The sequence below is a fragment of the Perna viridis genome, chromosome 1 (genome assembly GCF_037379345.1).
Source record: "Perna viridis isolate PV_CMFRI_1.1 ecotype Kerala chromosome 1, ASM3737934v1, whole genome shotgun sequence".
Lineage (NCBI taxonomy): Eukaryota > Metazoa > Mollusca > Bivalvia > Mytilida > Mytilidae > Perna > Perna viridis.
Window position 1 is genome coordinate 70,765,436 of NC_142445.1, and position 21,419 is coordinate 70,786,854.

Consider the following 21,419-nt stretch of genomic DNA (forward strand, 5'->3'; position numbering starts at 1 on the left):
TCAAGCAGTAGATAAGAGGTCACTCTGTTCTGTGAATGATACTCGCCTTTACTGTATCTTAATTATGTATAAAAACAACTTAATGTGTCGTTGTCTTTACTTTTATACATCAAAGTTTAAAGTATAGTAGGATGATATTTTTTTCATCCCAGTGAAGCTATCTCCCCCACTGGTATCACTTAATATGTTAGAGGACAAAAGTTTGACCTTGACAGTAAAGCAGGAATCAGAAATTCCACTAATTTGGATTGAAGCTATTGTATATCAAGTTGACTATCACTGCAGTTACAGGTCTCCTGAGATGGTAAACAAATTTCTTTTTATTTGGTTGAAATGAAGAAAAGATATTTATATATATAAATAATGTTATGAATATAATCTCTCTTGCAAACAAACAAAAAACACAAACAAACAAACAAATAATGTTATGAATATAATCTCTCTTGCAAACAAAAAAAAACACAAACAAACAAACAAATTGTTGTATTATGCATGTTCTAAGACATTATTATTCATTATATTTCATTTTATCTACTTACTTCTGTTAGTTGGAATTAATCTAGCCATCTTTAAACAGTTTTATTCTCAGTTCAATTTAAATCAGGTATAAAAAAATATTAAGATAAATAGTTCTCTTTTCACAGCAGAAGGAAGTAATCACAAGTGAAAATATCAACAATGTTAAACTGACTAATCTTATTCCATACACGAGATATACAGTAATGGTTAAAAATAAGGGACTGAACTCTACAGGAGAAATCTACTGGACTTCTGCACAACCTGAATTTTACAGAACAAAACCAGCAGGTCAGTTAATAAGCTATATGAATACTTACAGAGTAAGATTTAACAAATTATTCCAGTATGGCTCAAACAATTAAAACAGCTTGTCAAGAATGACAAATCATTGAATTAAAACAGCTTGTCAAGAATGAAAAATCATTGAATTAAAACAGATTGTCAAGAATGACAAACCATTGAATTAAAACAGCTTGTCAAGAATGAAAAACCATTGAATTAAATTTCAGTATATAAATTTAATATCATGTATACTTGATAATTTTTGTGATTATTACCATAAACACAGTATTCAATATTTGTTAATATCTTGACATACTGTGGGTATCAAATTTTTAGAATTCATTCATTTGAGTAGAGCCTCTTTACATTTGGTAATAAATTTCTTAGGCTGACCAATCCTTAAAAACCATGTAAAATTGTAATGTAACCCACAAACAATGATTCTTTGACAGTACATAATAACCATTATGGTGACATCCCTCTGTGTTGGTTCACAGAAATTAGGAGTACGTCTGCCTAAAATCTTCTCAATAGACTTCGATTAAACAATATAGAAATGTTAGGCATTACATGTGTATTGTATTGCGATAGATGATCTAAAACTTAAGTTATTGACATATTGTCAATTGTTGATGTGTAGAAAGATGTTGGATGTCTACAAAGGGAGGTAATTCATCTTAAGGGTCCATAGTATTTCTTGTTACTATTTCAGCTCCCCACTCAGTTCCAAGTGTTTGTGGATATTCAATTGTTGATGACCATATTAATATTTACATATTGGTAAGTTTTACACAAGACATTTACTCCAATCCTTTAAGAAGCCTTCATTGTGCTGAATAACAAAATAGGTATAAACATACAAAATAATATTATAAGTCAATAAAGGTTACATAACAAATTATATGGATAGTCAGAAACATCCTTGTTGTATCATCTGTTATATTATAATATTCATATTCCTAGAATAAATACATAACAGATATTGCTGTTATATGTCCTTGTGTATCAAGGAAACAATCCTTATATGGGATCATAGACCCGTAATTATTTGGCAAAATAAATTGGTCTACATTTTTTCAAAAGCAAAATATATGAATAAGCTGTGGTCCCAGCTGTACCCCTTTTAAAAAGGTATTGGAGTGCCAAAACCTTACACAATTATACCCTTACTGACTAATTAGTCCAATATGTTATATTGGCCTAGGCTTATATGGATTTTTAAACAGGCCAATATGACATATTGGATGGGTAAAAGCTGTATTGGAGGTTAAATTCTTTATTGACGCTCTTTTGTATTATATTGTATTATATTGTATTGGTAGTTTTTATCAAATTTAGACTAATTTTGGGATATTAGTCAATAATGAATTGTAATTTTATTCTAAAGTCCAACAACATGTTTCTACATATTAAATTGTTAACCAGTTTATTTTCACAGGATTTAGGACGTCAACTTGATCTGTCATTATTGATGAGCAGACAAGTTTAATTTTGACAAAATTTAAGAAATTGACAATGTATTTCAGCCTATTAAAAAGTGGGAGAAATACTCAAAGAATGCAGCATATGTGGTAAACTTTACAACAGGTTCGGTTATAGACAAGACATTTAATGTAAGCTGGGATATTTTCACCATAGAGAACATAACCAGTTCATCTGGAACTGGTTTCCTGTTGGAATTGAGAACAGTTAATGATGTGGGACACAGTAAGAACACGAGTAGTCTGGTTGTACCTCCTTATGAAACAGGTAAATTTACTAGATTTGATTGGTGAACAACTGGGAAATAAAATGGGAATACTTGGTTATACCAGTTATCAGCCCTGTTATATAGTGAAAAATCTAACTTACCCACAAAAACACTTTGCTCTTTGCTTGGCCTGTTTTATTAACATTTTATGGGCCTGTGAAGAGCTATCCTAGACTTAATGGTGTCTTGTCTGTTTTGTTTGTATAGTATTGCTTGGATGTTTGTTTCATTTACATTTCCCACATCTTTACTATATATTGCATCTATTTTGTATAAAACATTTTAGTTTTGGTTTTCAGATAAACTGGTTCCTATGAATGTTATAGTGGAAGGATCAGGAAAAGTGTACAATGTATACTGGGATACAGTCACTAACGATATGGAGAAAATAGATGTATATTGGTGTGTGGGTCAAGGATCTAAATGTGAGGTGGGTGAAATAACTTCATGGAAGAGACATATTTATTGCTTGTACTGTAAAGTTTTATTTACTATTTTATGTTTAATATTGAAAAAAAAGCGTGTCAGCAAAACAAATTCTATTCCGGTATATTGTTAACTCATTATTGCCTGGTATTAATTACTGGTAATTTGCTTTATCATTATCACCTGATAAAACTGGCAAAGTGCCTACTGGTTATTGCCTGGTATTACTGGCAATGTTCTTTATGGTTGTTGCCTGGTATAACTGGCAATGTGCTTATTAGTTACTGCCTGGTATTACTGGTAATGTGCTTGATGGTTGTTGCCTGGTATTACTGGCAATGTGCTTAATGGGTGTTGCCTGGTATTACTGGCAATGTGCGTATTGGTTATTGCCTGGAATTATTGACCATGTACTAACTGGTTATTGCATGGTATTGCTGGCAATGTGTTTAATGGTTACTACCTGGTATTACTGGCAATGTGTTTGATGGTTGTTGCCTGATATTACTGGCAATGCACTTGATGGTTATTGCCTGGTATTACTGGCAATTACTTAATGGTTATTGTCTGGTATAACTGTCAATGTGTACTGTTTATTACCTAGTATTACTGGAAATCAGCTTAATGGTTATTGTCTGGTATAACTGTCAATGTGTTATTACCTAGTATTACTGGCAGTATGTTTACTGATAATTCCAATTATTAATTGCAGTATGCTTACTGAATATCCCTAGTATTGATGGCAGTACTACTGTAAGTGTGATTTCTGGTAATCCCTAGTCTTCCTGGCAGTATGTTTGCAGATATTTACCAATATTGATGGCAATTTGTAGACTGATAATCCTAAGTATTACTGTAAGCATGGGTAATCCTCAGTATTCCTGGCAGTATGTTTACTGATTATCCCCAGTATTGATTGCAGAATTTTTGCTGAAAATCTCCGGTATTACTGGAAGTATGCTTACTAACAATCCCCAGTATACCTGCCAGTATGTTTATTGTGGTATGTTTACTGATAATCCCCAGTATTGACAGCAGTTTCTTTTCACTGATAATTCTCAGTATTGATGGTGATATGCTTTCTGATTATTCCCAGCATAACTTGCAGTATGCTGACTGATAATACCCAGTACTATTGGTAGTATGTTTGCTGAAAGTTCCTGTATGTCTGGCAGTATGTTTATTTTGACCTTCCCCAGTATCACTGGTAGTATGTTTACAGATAATCCCCAGAATTGATATGCTTACTGATAATACCCAGTATTTCTGGAGTAAGCTTAATGATAATATTTAGTATTACTGTTTATTCTGATAATGCCCAGTATTGATGGCAGTATGCTAACTGATAGTTCCCAGTATCACTGGCAGAATGATTACTTAAAATACCCAGTATTTCTGGCAGTATGCTTACTGATAACCCCAGTATTTCTAGTAGTATACTTACAGATAGTTTCCAGTATTACAGGCAGTATGCTTATTGGTAATACCCAGTATTACTGGCAGTATATGTACTGATAATCCCCAGTATTACTTGTGGTATGCTTGTTTATTTTTTTGTCATTTTTTAAGTCCAATTGATGAAGATCATAACAATATGTTAAAGGTTTGTTGTTCATTGCTTATCACTTTTAATATTTATGTTATCTGAAATTTGTTTTGGTAATAGAAAGTTTGGGTATTTTTTCAACTCATTTCTTTGCATTTACATACCATAATCATTCAAATAAATATAAATGTTTAACTACAACACAAAAAATGCATTTTGGTCTTGTTTTAATCGTGAAAATTAATGTAAGAATAATCAAGGGAACCAAGGTTATAACGGTAATCAAAAGAATGTAATCCAGGGACAAAGACCAGACATGGAAAACAGACATACACAACAAAGAACATAAAGGTAACTAAAATCATACATGTAAAGTAACAAAAGCAAATGAGCAACTCAGACTACTAAAAACTGGGAGCATGGACCAGGTGCACTGGTAGGGTAAGGGTCCTGCAGATGAATACATTTTTGTTAAAAAAATTTTTGTAGTGTCTTTCTGATGAATGCTGAAGATCACTTAACTAATCTAAAATACAATGTGTCTCAACTTAGTGATGTACAGAGGATTCATCCTCCATACTTTGATTAGTATGTTGATTCCATGTAGAAGTACTTTTAAGGCTTTCAAACTAGGAAGTATTTTTTTACAGGTAGAGAACTTGCAATTCAAAACTCTGCAAATGAATACATTTTTGTGAAAGAATAAACATGATACTCATAAATATTAGATAAATAAGATCAATTTTCCATGAATTGATTCCATGTGTTGACAGGGAGATTTGAACTGGATGAGTGTTCTCCCCAATATCACCAAAACCAAGGTCAATACAGATACGGTAGATAAGTGGATTTTTGCTGTTTCTTTTGTGTATAATGATGGCTATACAACAGAGATGGTCTTCTCTCAGTGTTATTTTCCAGACATCGATAAAGGTAGTTGATGTTATACTTTGTGACATATTTTTTAACACAATGTAATGTGTAATTAGCATGCTAATAAAATTCATGCATACATTTAAAATGTCTTTGTTGAGACTAAGATGTCAGCAAAATTTGAAACTACATGTATGTCTGTTTGAAAGAACTAATGTCCTGCTAGTATTTTGTGTTTAGCTATTGTGAATTATGACAGGTATGCCAGTCTTGCTCAATTAAATAGCTAATTCAATATTTGTTTTCCTTTGAAAAATTAGACCACATGATGACATTGCAGTTCATTTTCACATTTTTGTGTAAAGATTACTTGATTTAAAGGTGTATATTACATTGATGTACTGTATAATATTGGAGTGTCAAGTTTCTTTTTGTTAAGTTGAACCTGAGTCATTAAACAGTTGTTGGTTACATAATTCCATTGATTTATAAAGAATAGAAAATTGCAAATAAAAGTAGTGCAAAAGATTTTAAAGATTTTGGATTTGGATTTGAAAAGTGATCTGTTGCTATCAGCTTTTAATTGATCTTTTAATACAGGTTGTTTTTGTTATGGTTTTTTAGGTCAAATAATTTGTCACTTTAATCATTGTCATGTGTATTTTCTATATTCCCATGCATGAAAAATTTAAAGATTAATATATTTATGAAAATACTTTTATTCATTGGTTCCAATATTTATGGTTAAGGGAAAAAATATCAATTTGTAGATGCTGTAATTTGCAGACATACCAACAAATGGGAAATTTACTAAGTTACAGGTCAAGGGTACATTTCGTTCTGCTCCAATGATTTTTACTGAAAAAAACGGGCCTTGAACTTAGCAAAATTAACAGAAATAACATCTTTCTTGACTTTTTTCTAAACGCTTGTAGATTATGACATGATTTTTGGTATATAAGTTCAGCATGATAAATTACAGATCAAGTGTATGTTTTGTTCCGCTACGATGATATTTACTTTTACTTTAAAAAGTCTGGAGTTTCAAACTTCTACATGTATTTCTCTTACAAACAAAAAAATATGAGTTTAGATAAGACAAAGTCTATATTAGTATGATTATTTCAACAGCTGTCAGTTGTAATATTTTATAGAATGTATTTTATATTTTATTTGCGTGTTATTTTTCTTTAACTATTAGCACCAAATAGAGTGGTTGTTTACAGTGTAATTCCTAAGACAAGACAAATATTGGTTAAACCTGGAGAGTACTGTAGCAAGAAATACCCCAGTAAACCATTATTTTATCATGTCTATTACAAACATTCACAGAAGGATATAAAGTTGTGTGATCAATGTAAGTCTTGAAATTCTTAAAATGACATTTTCTGTTAAACAGTTCTAAAATTCAAGTCAATCATTACGAATCAGTAAACAATTTGAGAAAGTTACTGACATAATTATTATTTCGTTTTGCCAGTTTAGAAAATTTTGATGTTTAAAATATTTGTCTCTTGTTTCCAAATGAGTTTTATATTCTGACTGGAATCTTGTTTTAATTAATTTTCATGTTTCTAATTAATGTCCTGATGTTAATATTGTTGCTCAATGTAACAAAAATATCCTATTTTGGATATTCATGCAAATCAGACAAAAACTATTTTATGTTCAAGTTAGAACTGACATATTGGCAAATATGGTAATATTTTGATAAAACTTAAGTTATATCACATTACTTTACAACACAGAATTTCATCTCAATCTGTCCACTTCCTAGTATTTTCTTAACAAGCTTCTAATAAAAAAATGAGAATCCTAATTAAAAACAATAATTTATCAACATGTTAATAGTTTGCAACTTAATGATATGATTATTACAAAGTTTAGTTTTATCTGATTACTTTCTGTTTAACATTTTCAGCTTTCTTCCAAAAGAGGGTGAAAGCTACAATGTCCAAAGGGGAAATAACTCTAGATAAATTATCTCCTGGTATAGATTATTATATTTGTATGGCAGTAACTTCAAGTGGAGGAAGTTCATCCATTAGTGAACCTGAGAAAGTACAAACTTTGCCAGGTAAGAGGGTGATATCAGAATACAAAAAAAGTTGTTTATATTTATACTCTCTATTGTTAGACAGGAACTTTTCAATGGCAAATTGAAATGAATTGTCAATGTCTTTTTAGTTAAAACTTGGATAACTATTTACTATGAATATGTTATTAAATGACAAATCTGTATCTGATTTGATTAACATAAATAATATTTATTTCCAGAAGCAGAGAACACTTTCAAAGAGATGATCATACTTGTTGTCATTTGTTCAGCTATTGGCACCATCATTGTTTTTTTCATTGCTTGGTAATTTATTCATTAATTGAGTTAATTGTTTCAGGGGTTTTCTTGATGTTTCAGAACTGTTTACTGATTGTACTGTTTTTTTTTTGCATGAGATATTCTTAGAAAAGTAGAGATCTTGTCTTCCTAGCTTTAATGCTAACATCATTATACATGTAAAGACTACATATAGAGATTCATACCAGAAGAATCTCAATACTAGTTTTATTATTATAACTTTTTATATATTAAGTTTCATTAAGTTATTATTTTTATTCACACCTTCAAGCATTTAGCTTTTTCTCAGTTTTTTTTTTAAATTACTCTGGTACATGAACCATTATCCTAATAACTTTTAATGTTTGCTTACAAAGAAGTTGTGTTGATTTTTCAGCAATTAAGGCATTACTGTCAATGTCTCATTTTTCAGCAATTAAGGCATTACTGTCTCATGTTTTCCAGGAAATTAGTAAAGAAATATAAAGATGAAGATCCTGTCATAGAAGTGCCTAAAATTAATGTAAGTATATTACAGGAGTTAATAAGATCCTGTCATAGAAGTCCCTACAATTAATGTAAGTATATTACAGGAGTTAATAAGATCCTGTCATAGAAGTGCCTAAAATTAATGTAAGTATATTACAGGAGTTAATAAGATCCTGTCATAGAAGTGCCTAAAATTAATGTAAGTATATTACAGGAGTTAATAAGATCCTGTCATAGAAGTGCCTAAAATTAATGTAAGTATATTACAGGAGTTAATAAGATCCTGTCATAGAAGTGCCTACAATTAATGTAAGTATATTACAGGAGTTAATAAGATCCTGTCATAGAAGTGCCTACAATTAATGTAAGTATATTACAGGAGTTAATAAGATCCTGTCATAGAAATGCCTACAATTAATGTAAGTATATTACAGGACAAGTTTGTAATATTCCTGTGTGGAGGACATGGCAAAGAAACTAAAAACATATTAACAGAATTCTATCGTTCTAATTTCATGTGTATAAGTATCTATTTAAACAGTTTAGGTTATCCAGTATTTTTATAGGAATGGTTTTTAAAAAAATAAAAACAGACAAGGTTAAGTGATGTTGCTTTGGTAAGTCATATTAAACAAATGTTTCAAATACTCTTATTGGCTGTCATTCAGAGTAAAAAGAATGTGTCAAATTTAAGACCAGAGTGAAGTTGACATGTGAATGTGTCCAATCTTAGATCAGAGTGAAGATGACATGTGAATCTGTCCAATATTTGATCAGTGTGAAAATGACATGTGAACGTATCCAATCTTATGTCCAATATGGCGCCCCAGGTTTTATTTGTGACTGACAAAAAGACCAATAAGTAGTTAAAAGGATGCAAAATAAGCAGCTTTAAACAGCGAAAACAAAGCATAAAGGTGGTCATTGAATTAAATGACATAAGTGTAACCCTAATATAAATATCAAACAATATGAATGAAAGAGATGGTGCGTCCTCCCGAGTGACGAAAAAGTCATCAAAATTTAGAGATTGTGTTATGGGTGACGCTTTGGACAAAATTGTTGAAAGTCCAGAACCAAATATTCATGTACAAGTCGATGGACATACCAAAAATGTTACCTTTAAGACAGAAAACATCGATGCCTGGAAATCTGTTATTTTTAAGTACTTCGGTGTCATGGCCAAATCAATCAAACAATGAAGCATTGGAAGTAATCAAAGTCACATTTATTGACACAAATGAAGAATATGTAGTAAAATTTAATATGTTCAGTATTGGCTCAGTGACACTACAGGGTGCCAAATGCAGAAATTTTGAAAAAAATGTATTTTCAAAGTTTGAAAGATTTAGTTGCCAAAGAGCTACTCAATTCAAGTCAGGCAAGTGAGATAATCGATTTTACAGTAATGGAAACTATGAATGATTCTGTATTAAACATTACAACAGTTCAAAAAGAACATATTCAAGCATCATCAACACTGGTTCGCGCTTCAACAAGTGACAAAGTTGCCAACTTTAAACCTACCCCTAAACCAAAAGAACGAATCAATAACCGCAAGGAAACCCTTGTAGTATATACACAATGCTTTCAACTGTCAACCAAACACTTACCAGCCTTGTTGAAATAGTAACTGACCTTAAACATGAAGCTGGAGATGAAAACGTTCAAATGACCACCCTCATAGGAAATCATATGAAACAGATAACACAACGAGTGAAAGCACTAGTTGATCCACTTGAAAACAAGATTAAACACCAGAACACAGCATTTGATTCTCTACATACAAAAGCCAATATACTGGATACTAAACTGAATGAATGCATAAAAAACCAAGCTGAAACACACTCAAAAATATCTCAACATCAAGAATCCCAAGATGACTCAATCACACAGTTAAAAGAAATTCTTAATAAAGAAAACACATTTGAAACCCCAACTGTAGAAACAAAATCTCATGAAAATCATGAAAATGGTGCTAAACCCCGAGTAAAAAGTGGTAAAGGATGCATAGATACATTAATATTAATATTATTAATATTCTACAGAAGATTGACACTCTCAAGTTTTCACCAAATGAATTAACGCTAAAGCGTTATATGCGTGGTGGGGCACAAGTTTGTCTTGAATATATGCAAAGATCAGGCCATCCTATTCCACATCCTAAGAGAGTACTCCTCCACATAGAAGCTAGAGATTTACATGGAAACGGAGTAAAACACAAGGAATACGAAGAACTTTTTGAATATATGTCCATTTCCTGGTCCAAAACACAAATATTTGTATTGCCAATCATGAAGAGAAAAGTCATACCTTACTCTGAAATTGAAGAAGCGAACAAAACTATCAAAGAAGCCAGTCTTAATATAAGTAATATAACCCTTCTTCGTTCGTTTAATCCATCAGACAATATGTTTTATGACAGTGCACACCTAAACAAACAAAAGGAATCCCGGCAATTGTTAAATTTCTGAAATCATCAATGAATATCTCACGAGGACCACTAAGAGGGAAGTATACACCTACAAATGATCCAAATGACTCACAATCTGGAAAACATCCTCAACAAACTCCAAATTCAATGTGTCCGCAAATGCCTTCACTGTTAAAACCTTACAGTATGCCTCAACCGCCACCGTATCCAATACATGTACCACCAATGCAGTTTCATCCCTGGGTGTGGGGCCCGTTCAATCCCCAGCGAATGCATTTTATTCTTCAACAGCTGTCATTTAATCCATATCGCATGCCGTTCGGTCCTCCAGCTCCACCGATGCCATTCAGGCCTCAACATATTAAGTAACTCAGCGGAAACGTAATTGTCAAATTTGTACTATATTCTTCTGATTACTATATGTTTGTTTGATCATACATATAATTATGGATTCAAAACCTTAATGTCATCCTATTTAAACAACTGTTTACATAACATAATCTAGGGTCTTATCAAATTGATGAGAATTATATCTTATCAAATAGTTGTTTACCTTTATTTCTAAAGTAAAGGATAAAATAAGTAATCTTCACATCATCTAATAAGGATAATGTGATAGAGTTATCTCTCTTTAAATGTAAAGTCTGTTTTTGTAATCTCAGATATTTTTTATTTGTTGACTCTTTAATTATTGAATTACAATTTACAATTGTCATAATGGAAAACAAAATACTTTCAAATTTTAATATAACCTTTGCTATTGTGTTTCTATGTCATTAGAAACGATATACAAATGTATACATATAATCCTTTTAACTATAAATGGTCGTTTGGAAAGATGAAAACAATAACAAAAAATACATAATATTAATTCTAACCTAAACATTGGAATGTGGAGCATACAAGGCTTATCAAATGAAAAGATAAGCAGTCAAGAATTTGTGAATTTTGTTTCTAAAATGCAAATAGTTAGTTTAGTTGAAACATGGTGTGACAGTGGTAACCCACAAAAAAGATACCACTGGATTTGTATTTGTAATATCAATAGACGTAAACATAAAAAGGCCAGACGAAACTCTGGTGGTACATCCATATATGTTAATCATAATTTATGTAAAGGCGTAACAGCATTGCAGAATAATAATAAAGATATTGTATGGGCCAAGTTAGACAAAATGTTCTTTAATCTGAAGAAAGACATATATCTTGGAATAGGTTGTTCTTCTCCAGGAAACTTTCTCAATAACATAGATGATTTGAATGAAAGATATTCTCATTTACTTAGAAATATTGAATATTATAGCCAACTAGGAGATATTCTTATCCAAGGGGACTTAAATGCATACACCAGTAATATTCATGATTTTGTTCTAACTGATGATACACAATTCCCAAAAATGAATGATCCAAAATATGTTTGTGATTCAGCTTTATAGAAACAATCTCGATAAAAAAACCCAAATAAAAGTGGTAAACTCTTGTTAGATTTATGTAGAGAAGGAGGTATAAGAATACTAAATGGAAGAAAACCAGGTGATTTACTTGGTAATTACACTTGTATAACATATAAGGGATGTAGTGTTGTTGATTATTCAATAGCATCTCATGACCTCTTCAATAGTATTGGAACTTTTATAATGTTCATGATTTTACCACTATTTCAGATCATTGCACAACTAGTTGCTCACTGTTCACTTGCTTTAATAACTTAAAAATTTCACAAAAAGATAACCTTGAACCCCTTTCGGGCAAGTTCGTGTGGAATGAAGAAACACTGGTTAAATACTCAAATGATATTCAAAGCCTTCATGTTAAACAAAAGTAAAATGATTTCATGACAACTTTACACACTGACTGTGAAACAGCCGTTGAAAACATAAATTCAATTTTATATGATACAGCCTTAAACTCTACTAAACTTATTAAAAGCTTCCCAAAAAATAAAAATAAAAGAAATTCCCCCAAACCATGGTTCACAGAATCTTGCCATGACCTTCGTGTAACTGTACACAAATATTGTTCGCTTGTAAATAAAAATCCCAATGGTGAGTACAGGAAAACCTTTTACTCTCTCCATTCTAAATATAGAAGGCGGTGTAAAGAAGGAGAGAAAAATACAAAACACAAATTTATGATAAGATATCAAACAACTTCAATAAGGATCCTAAATCTTTTTGGAGCCTTATAAATAAACTAAACAGGTTATCGGAAAGCAGTAAAGATGAAAAGTTTCATGAAGAAGAATTTAGAAATTTATTTTAGGACATGAATTCTAGTCATTCAAAAAATAACAATTTTTATAAAATGATAACTTCAAACCTTAAGAATAATCTTGCAGAAAATAATCTCAATAATGAACACACTCTCAACAACAGAACAGAGTCAAATGAAATATTAAAAGCAATAAAGACACTAAAAAATTGCAAATCAGCAGAAGCTGATTTAATTTCAAATGAAATGATCAAGTGTGGTTCACAAGTCTTACTGAAACCACTATGTGAACTATTTAACCTAATATTCAATACAGGATCATTCTCTAAAATATGGAACGAGAGCTACATTTCTTTAATATTTAAAAAAAGGAGATAAATTAGACCCATCAAACTATAGAGGGATATCAATTACCTCTAATCTAGGTAAACTTTTTAATAAAATTATTCATGATTGTATTAATTTATTGAATCCAATAAACTGATTGATAAAAATCAAATTGGATTCAAACTAAAATCAAGAACTACTGATCACATTTTTACCTTAAAATAAATAATAGATATCTACAAAAGAAAGAAAAAGAAAGTCATTGTCGCCTTTATAGACTTAAAAAAGGCGTTTGATACGGTTTGGCGAGAGGGCCTCTTCTATATATTATCAAAACATAAAGTTCCAAATAAAATTTTTAATACCATTAATTCTATGTATGAAAACACAAAATGCCGAATTAAACAGAAAAAAAGCCGTAAAATGCACATAACATTCTTAATGATTTTTGCATATCATGGAAACTCGAAGTAAACACAAACAAATAAAAAATAATAATATTCAATTCAAATGGTAAAAGTTTTCTCAACTACTTCAGTATTGATAAAAATATGCTAGAAACAATAAAATCTTACTGCTACCTGGGCATCACATTTAACTACAATGGTAATTTGAATCTATCAAAAAATAACCTAGTGGAGAAGGGAAGAAAGGCCTGGTTTAAAATAAAAAAAGTCATATCTATAGATGTTATAGATGTTCCTTGTAATTTACTTATTTACTAGTTATTTGACACTTTGGTAATACCTGTTATTCTTTATGGAAGTGAGGTCTGGGGAGCTGGAAAAACTCAATGACTCTGACCCATATGAAGATTTACATTTGAAATTCATAAAAGAAATCCTTGGAGTAAATAGTAAAACTACAAACATTGCATGCTTAGCAGAACTGAACAGAACATCTCTACATCTAAAATTTCAATTGAATATGATTAAATTTTTAAACCATACCCTTAACTCCCCTGATACACTAGTCTACGAAATGTTCAGAGAAGTTAAAAACAACAACTTGTGGATGTCCCATGTAAAAAATATACTAAAAAAATTAGGGTTCTGTCATCTTAACTTACAACTTAATAACCTTCCATTTAATATCAAAAGAATCGAACAAAGACTACACGATCAGTTTAAGCAAAATTTAGTAGGCTCAATAGTTATGAGTGAAAAAAGTCATTTTTCCGTAAAATATTTATTCCGTCTAAAAGACCCCCATATATTGATTTATGTAAATCTAAAATAGAAAGATCTATCATCAGTAGATGCACATGCACTACAAATAGAAGGGGGTCGGTACAAAAACAGAGAGAGAAAAAAACGTATTTGTAAATCATGTGGTAGTGGGAACATAGAGGATGAATATCATTTCTTCTCGGTGTGCACCCACTACACACCGCAAAGAAATCAATACAGAATGAAATTGGACAACCATGATTTAATTTTTTCATCCAAACCTCACCCCACACCAAGAGACATAACATACATATTAAACAGTAGCTCTGTATATAGAAATACATGAATGAATGTTGGAATCGAAGGTCAATTTAATTTAACAGAAATTATATTAATATACAACGTTAAAACTAAAGACTATTCTGTTTTGATCAGATTTACACCACTGTCCCACCATGGTAATGAATTTAGTTTATATGTAATGTATATTACATTGTTCTGTTTTTGTTCATGTCATAACCATTTACTGTAAATGTGTTTGTGCAAATACAATTGTCTATTGTCTATCAGAGTGATGATGATATGTGAACGTGACCAATCTTAGATCAGAGTGAAGACTATATGTGAACTCCAATCTTAGGTTAGAGTGAAGATGACATGTGAACTCCAATCTTAGGTCAGAGTGAAGATGATATGTGAACTTATCCAATCTTAGGTCAGAGTTTAGATGACATGTAAACTTGTCAAATCTAAGATCACAGTGAAGATGACGTGAACATTTCCAATCTTAGATTAGAGTGAAGGTGACAAGTTATCGTGTCCAAACAAAGATCAAATATAGTCATGTACAGTTCTTGTGAAGAAAATATTGTTTAATCATGAATAGGTAGAAATGTTTTATACAATTTAAACAACTAATATCTATATTATAAATGAGGTTCGTTTTCTGTTTAAATTTAAAGTTTTAGAAAGTACTTTATATTTCAGACTAATCAAGCGTATGAAAGAGTGCCGGTAAGTTTGTATATAAGTTTCCTTGAGTACCAATTCACAACACTGCCTAAAACAATGCTATTTTGTCTACAATCACCATATTTATATGTAACTATTGTCTTTTCTGTATACAGATCTGTATTATGAAGAAAACCATACATTCATTAACCACATCAACCATATTAAGAACGACAATTCTTGTAAAAGATGAGTAATATTCACAATCTATTTTGAAAAAAAATGCAACAACAGATTTACACACTTAAGACTTGCTAAATGATCTGTAACTGTTTCTGAATAAATAATAAAAAGTGAATTTTGTTTGTTTTGACATAAATCAATCAACATCTGTCTGCGACTTTCAAAGCCTTAGTAGAATTGAATGAGAAAATCAAACAACTTTTCTCAAACTTAACTTACTACAGTGCTGTTTGTACAGACTTAACTTACTACAGCGCTGTTTGTACAGACTTAACATACTACAGTGCTGTTTGTTCAGACTTAACATACTACAGTGCTGTTTGTTCAGACTTAACATACTACAGTGCTGTTTGTACAGACTTAACATACTACAGTGCTGTTTGTTCAGACTTACCATACTACAGTGCTGTTTGTTCAGACTTAACTTACTACAGTGCTGTTTGTTCAGACTTAACTTACTACAGTGCTGTTTGTACAGACTTACCATACTATAGTGCTGTTTGTACAGACTTAACTTACTACAGTGCTGTTTGTACAGACTTACCATACTACAGTGCTGTTTGTACAGACTTAACTTACTACAGTGCTGTTTGTTCAGACTTAACTTACTACAGTGCTGTTTGTTCAGACTTAACTTACTACACTGCTGTTTGTTCAGACTTACCATACTACAATGCTGTTTGTACAGACTTAACTTACTACAGTGCTGTTTGTACAGACTTACCATACTACAGTGCTGTTTGTTCAGACTTAACTTACTACAGTGCTGTTTGTACAGACTTAACTTACTACAGTGCTGTTTGTACAGACTTAACATACTACAGTGCTGTTTGTTCAGACTTAACTTACTACAGTGCTGTTTGTTCAGACTTACCATACTACAGTGCTGTTTGTTCAGACTTAACTTACTACAGCGCTGTTTGTACAGACTTACCATACTACAATGCTGTTTGTTCAGACTTAACATACTACTGTGCTGTTTGTTCAGACTTAACTTACTACAGTGCTGTTTGTTCAGACTTAACTTACTACAGTGCTGTTTGTACAGACTTAACATACTACAGTGCTGTTTGTTCAGACTTAACTTACTACAGTGCTGTTTGTTCAGACTTAACTTACTACAGTGCTGTTTGTTCAGACTTACCATACTACAATGCTGTTTGTTCAGACTTAACTTACTACAGTGCTGTTTGTACAGACTTAACATACTACAGCGCTGTTTGTACAGACTTACCATACTACAATGCTGTTTGTTCAGACTTACCATACTAAGTGCTGTTTGTTCAGACTTAACTTACTACAATGCTGTTTGTTCAGACTTAACATACTACAGTGCTGTTTGTTCAGACTTAACTTACTACAGCGCTGTTTGTACAGACTTACCATACTACAGTGCTGTTTGTTCAGACTTAACATACTACTGTGCTGTTTGTTCAGACTTAACTTACTACAGTGCTGTTTGTTCAGACTTAACTTACTACAGTGCTGTTTGTACAGACTTAACATACTACAGTGCTGTTTGTTCAGACTTAACTTACTACAGTGCTGTTTGTACAGACTTAACATACTACAGTGCTGTTTGTTCAGACTTAACTTACTACAATGCTGTTTGTTCAGACTTACCATACTACAGTGCTGTTTGTTCAGACTTAACTTACTACAGCGCTGTTTGTACAGACTTACCATACTACAATGCTGTTTGTTCAGACTTAACATACTACTGTGCTGTTTGTTCAGACTTAACTTACTACAGTGCTGTTTGTTCAGACTTAACTTACTACAGCGCTGTTTGTACAGACTTACCATACTACAATGCTGTTTGTTCAGACTTAACATACTACTGTGCTGTTTGTTCAGACTTAACTTACTACAGTGCTGTTTGTTCAGACTTAACTTACTACAGTGCTGTTTGTACAGACTTAACATACTACAGTGCTGTTTGTTCAGACTTAACTTACTACAGTGCTGTTTGTTCAGACTTAACTTACTACAGTGCTGTTTGTACAGACTTAACATACTACAGTGCTGTTTGTTCAGACTTAACTTACTACAGTGCTGTTTGTACAGACTTAACATACTACAGTGCTGTTTGTACAGACTTAACATACTACAGTGCTGTTTGTTCAGACTTAAGATACTACTGTGCTGTTTGTTCAGACTTAACTTACTACAGTGCTGTTTGTTCAGACTTAACTTACTACAGTGCTGTTTGTTCAGACTTAACTTACTACAGTGCTGTTTGTACAGACTTAACGTACTACAGTGCTGTTTGTATTTTATAATATATTTACAACGAAAACATGTAATGAAAAATCTTACCTCATATCATTGTTCAGTGATTGGTGGAAAGATAATTAATTTTGTGGAAATGTATATTTCATCAACAATATTCTTTTTATTAGGTTAATGAAAATGATGAAAAGAGTGTCAGTGAGGTTAGTTTATTATAAATAGAATTGAATATGGATCATGTTATTATCACATCAACAAAGAATGAAAGCAAACGTTTAGACTTGTATTCCAAGAAAGTCACAACACAATTCTTTTACAGAATGTGAGAAAATGTATAATTTTGTTATCTATGAATTTATTGCATTGTAAAAATAACTTGAAAGAGTGATTTATGGAAGTTTCCTGAGAAAAAAATCATCCCAGTAGTTTTTGAGATACATACAATCAACATTTATATGACCTCATCAGAAGGTTTTGCTTCATTTTTAATTGAGAAAATCAGGTTAATCTGCTAGTTGCTCATGAGTTACTTAATTAAGATACGTAATAATATTGATTTTTCTCAATTTTTACGAGATAAAATGCAAATTTTGCATTGGAGCTGAAGATTTTTTCGGTCTTGAAGTAACAGCTGCGATTTTTTTTCATATTTATATCAACGCAGTGCAGAACTGACTGTTACTCATGTTTCATGATTCTTTAAAAACAAGTCATGTTGAATCCATTGAAAGATAAAGAATGGTTATAGCACAAATTCTTCTCAAACTACTCATATATGCTGTTATTCACATGAATATTTCTTTGTTGTTTGTAGAAAAGATCTGATAAATTTACAAGAGAACAATCAGATGACAGTGGTGTACCACCTAGTATTGAAACTTCATCTTTGTTTGGTTCAACACACGTAGAGGATGAATTAAGTCAAAATACAGGGAACAAAAAGCAAAGTAATGATTTACCTGGAAAACATCAACTAGAATACATTGCTTCTGATACAAACAAATCAATAAATGATGCTTGGACAAGGATAAGTGATGGTGTTTCTGACGTATTTCCAAATGATTATGTATCGGGGCATGTAACAGAACATAATCAAAACAATGTAGCAGAATGTGGAGGAGTTAACAGCTTGAAGGTCAAGGACACAAGCTATAGTAGATCTAGAAGTTCTAGTGATCCTATCTCATCATATGTTAAAGAGGAAATAAAAGAAAATAAAAATAATGAAGATAGATTAAACACAAATAATGACTACGTTTCTCGGTATGTTTGTCAAGGTTTGGAGACAGATCAGTATTTTCAAAAAAGTCCTGAGGCAGTTCCTTTTGTAAGGGATGGTGCTGAGTTATCTCCTTATATCAGCCAAGATTGTAAAACAGCTCCTTATGTAAAAGAGAATGCTGAGCCATCTCCTTATATTAGGGAAGATCGGGGTGCCATGGAGGGGTTTGGTGAGTTATTTCCTTCTATGAGGGAAGGTACCGAGGCAGCTTCATATGTAAGAGAAAGTTTAAATGCATTTCCTTATAGAAAACAAGGTCATGAGAAAGCTCCATTGAGAGAAAGTTTAAACACATCTTGCTTGGTTTCCTGTCCTCTTATCGGGGACAGTTTTGATGAAACTCCTTATATAAAGGAAGGTAGTATGAAAGAAGATTTTAAATCAACTCCACAAATTCAAGAGAGTCATATATCAAGGCTTTTTGGTCACCAAGGCCTTCATCCTGGAAGGAACGTGTGTAAAAATAAACCAAACATCCAAAGTGATAAAATTGGAATTGATGGTCTTGAAAGAAACACTGAATCTCAGCGTAAACATTTAGTACACAATGGGGACTATGTTGAAAATACTAAAATATTTCCCTGCATTGATGTTGTTGAGGATGATTTAAAACAAGCGTCGGATTGGAGTGATTGTCACACCAATCTTCTTGACAAAGGGCAAGTGGTAATACCGCTGACTGCCTTTTCCACACTGAGTAAGACAATGAACATTGAAACACCTCCTAACTCGTTTCAAAGTTCAGGTTCTTCAAAACCTCAAAATAATGGATATGTTGTTGTTGATGATGATAATAATGTTATCGTTAAAAGAAGTAAGATGGACTAAAATGTTTATCTCACAGAATAAGGTTCTATACTCAGGTAAATATCATGTCTATGTCTCGAAAGGAGCGAGAGGTTCAGAAACTTTAAAACTGGGATGGGGGGGGGGTCTGAATTAATCATCAAACAGGGTTGACATTGGACAAGAAGCAGTTAATTTGTGTCTTCGTTGGATGATTCTTTTATACAACTATGTCACATTTAATATTCATCAAACACACAAATTTGTTTTGGGATACAGTCAAATTAAGGCCTCACCACTTCAAATCAAAGTATGCTAATCTAGATTAATTAAGGGATATACAATACAATTATTTACTGCATATACATTAAGACTATTTTATTTCTCGTTTTGCTTTTTACTTTCATTTCAAGCTGCTATCGTCATCATAAAATTATAACCATAAAAATTAAGTTTATCATGTTTACTGTAGCTTACTTTCATTTAAGTAATGTTATTTTGTTTGTATCATAAATATTCATGCATTCATTATTTTTTACGAATATCTTATTTGTGTTAATTTCATATTAATAAAGTTAACAGAAACAAAAAATGTGTTTTAAAAGCCACGCACTGATCATACAAGTGGTAGTAAAACTACTACTTTTGTCCGTATTACATTAGATAATGAATGTTTATGCATATTAACATCAAACTCACTAATGTGCAGACTATCAAACCACTTTCCGATTTACTCCGTATCACGTCGTTAAAATAACGAATGCACAGAAGACAGCACATATCCTCCATAAATCCATATTCCACAACAAATGCTAATTAGGTCATCTGGTTTAATAAGATTGGGCATCAAAATGTGCACCGAATGACAACACCATTCGCAATTTTTAAAAATGTGCACCGAATGATTACACCATTCACAGTTTTGTAACGACTATATTAAAAGAAAATTTGAGAGTTTTGGAACAAAAAGTAACAGAAGACAATAAACGATACTCTCACACAAATACAAAATAAAAATAAAAATACTTAAGAACATCACATATTTGAAACTGAATGGTTAGCATGCCACGAATAGTAATTTATATCATATCATGCTTTGCAAAGAGGAAACCGATAAATGAAAAATAGTTTCCAATGGTAGAGGTAGAGAGAGCACGACAAGTTTTGTCTAAAAGACGTGTAATGAATTTTGTGAAACTATTGTTATTAAGTACTGTGGTTTACAATCTTGCTTGATTTGTAAGATTTCTTACGGTTTTCCCTCGATTAAAAAAGTGAAATAATGTATTAATGCAGCTACTCGATAAATCGTTTTTATACAAAGGCTCATCACAAGACAACATATCGGACGGCAAAAAGGAAAAAAATTACACATGTGAAACGAATAATAGAAGCAAGCTGTTGGCAAACCCAGGAACTTCGAGCATTAAAGATTGAAGAGGACACTTACCCTACCGGTTTACCTGGTCCATGCTCCCAGTTTTTAGTGGAGTCCGAGTTGCTCATTTGCTTTTGTTACTCTGTATGTAAGATTTTAGTTACTTTCTGTTCTTTGTCTGTTTTC

The 21,419-nt window shown here is 31.8% G+C and overlaps 1 protein-coding gene across 6 annotated transcripts in view; it reads left to right on the forward strand.

The window, feature by feature from the left end:
* The window catches only part of LOC148630222 (uncharacterized), a 38,052-nt gene extending 17,605 nt beyond the window's left edge, over positions 1-20,447 (forward strand). For 5 of the 6 annotated variants that reach the window (XM_088563395.1, XM_088563404.1, XM_088563397.1 and 2 more), the window contains 13 exons: positions 153-304; positions 645-807; positions 1,514-1,581; positions 2,328-2,550; positions 2,851-2,981; positions 5,297-5,456; positions 6,598-6,753; positions 7,318-7,473; positions 7,674-7,758; positions 8,197-8,254; positions 15,349-15,375; positions 17,958-17,990; positions 18,602-20,447. In XM_088563395.1, coding sequence (XP_088419521.1) covers positions 153-304; positions 645-807; positions 1,514-1,581; positions 2,328-2,550; positions 2,851-2,981; positions 5,297-5,456; positions 6,598-6,753; positions 7,318-7,473; positions 7,674-7,758; positions 8,197-8,254; positions 15,349-15,375; positions 17,958-17,990; positions 18,602-19,897 — 2,708 coding nt within the window. In that variant the 3' untranslated portion in view covers positions 19,898-20,447. The remainder of the gene's footprint in view (positions 1-152; positions 305-644; positions 808-1,513; positions 1,582-2,327; positions 2,551-2,850; positions 2,982-5,296; positions 5,457-6,597; positions 6,754-7,317; positions 7,474-7,673; positions 7,759-8,196; positions 8,255-15,348; positions 15,376-17,957; positions 17,991-18,601) is intronic. The other variant, XM_088563411.1, reaches the window with a different exon arrangement.
* The last annotated feature ends 972 nt before the right edge of the window (positions 20,448-21,419 follow it).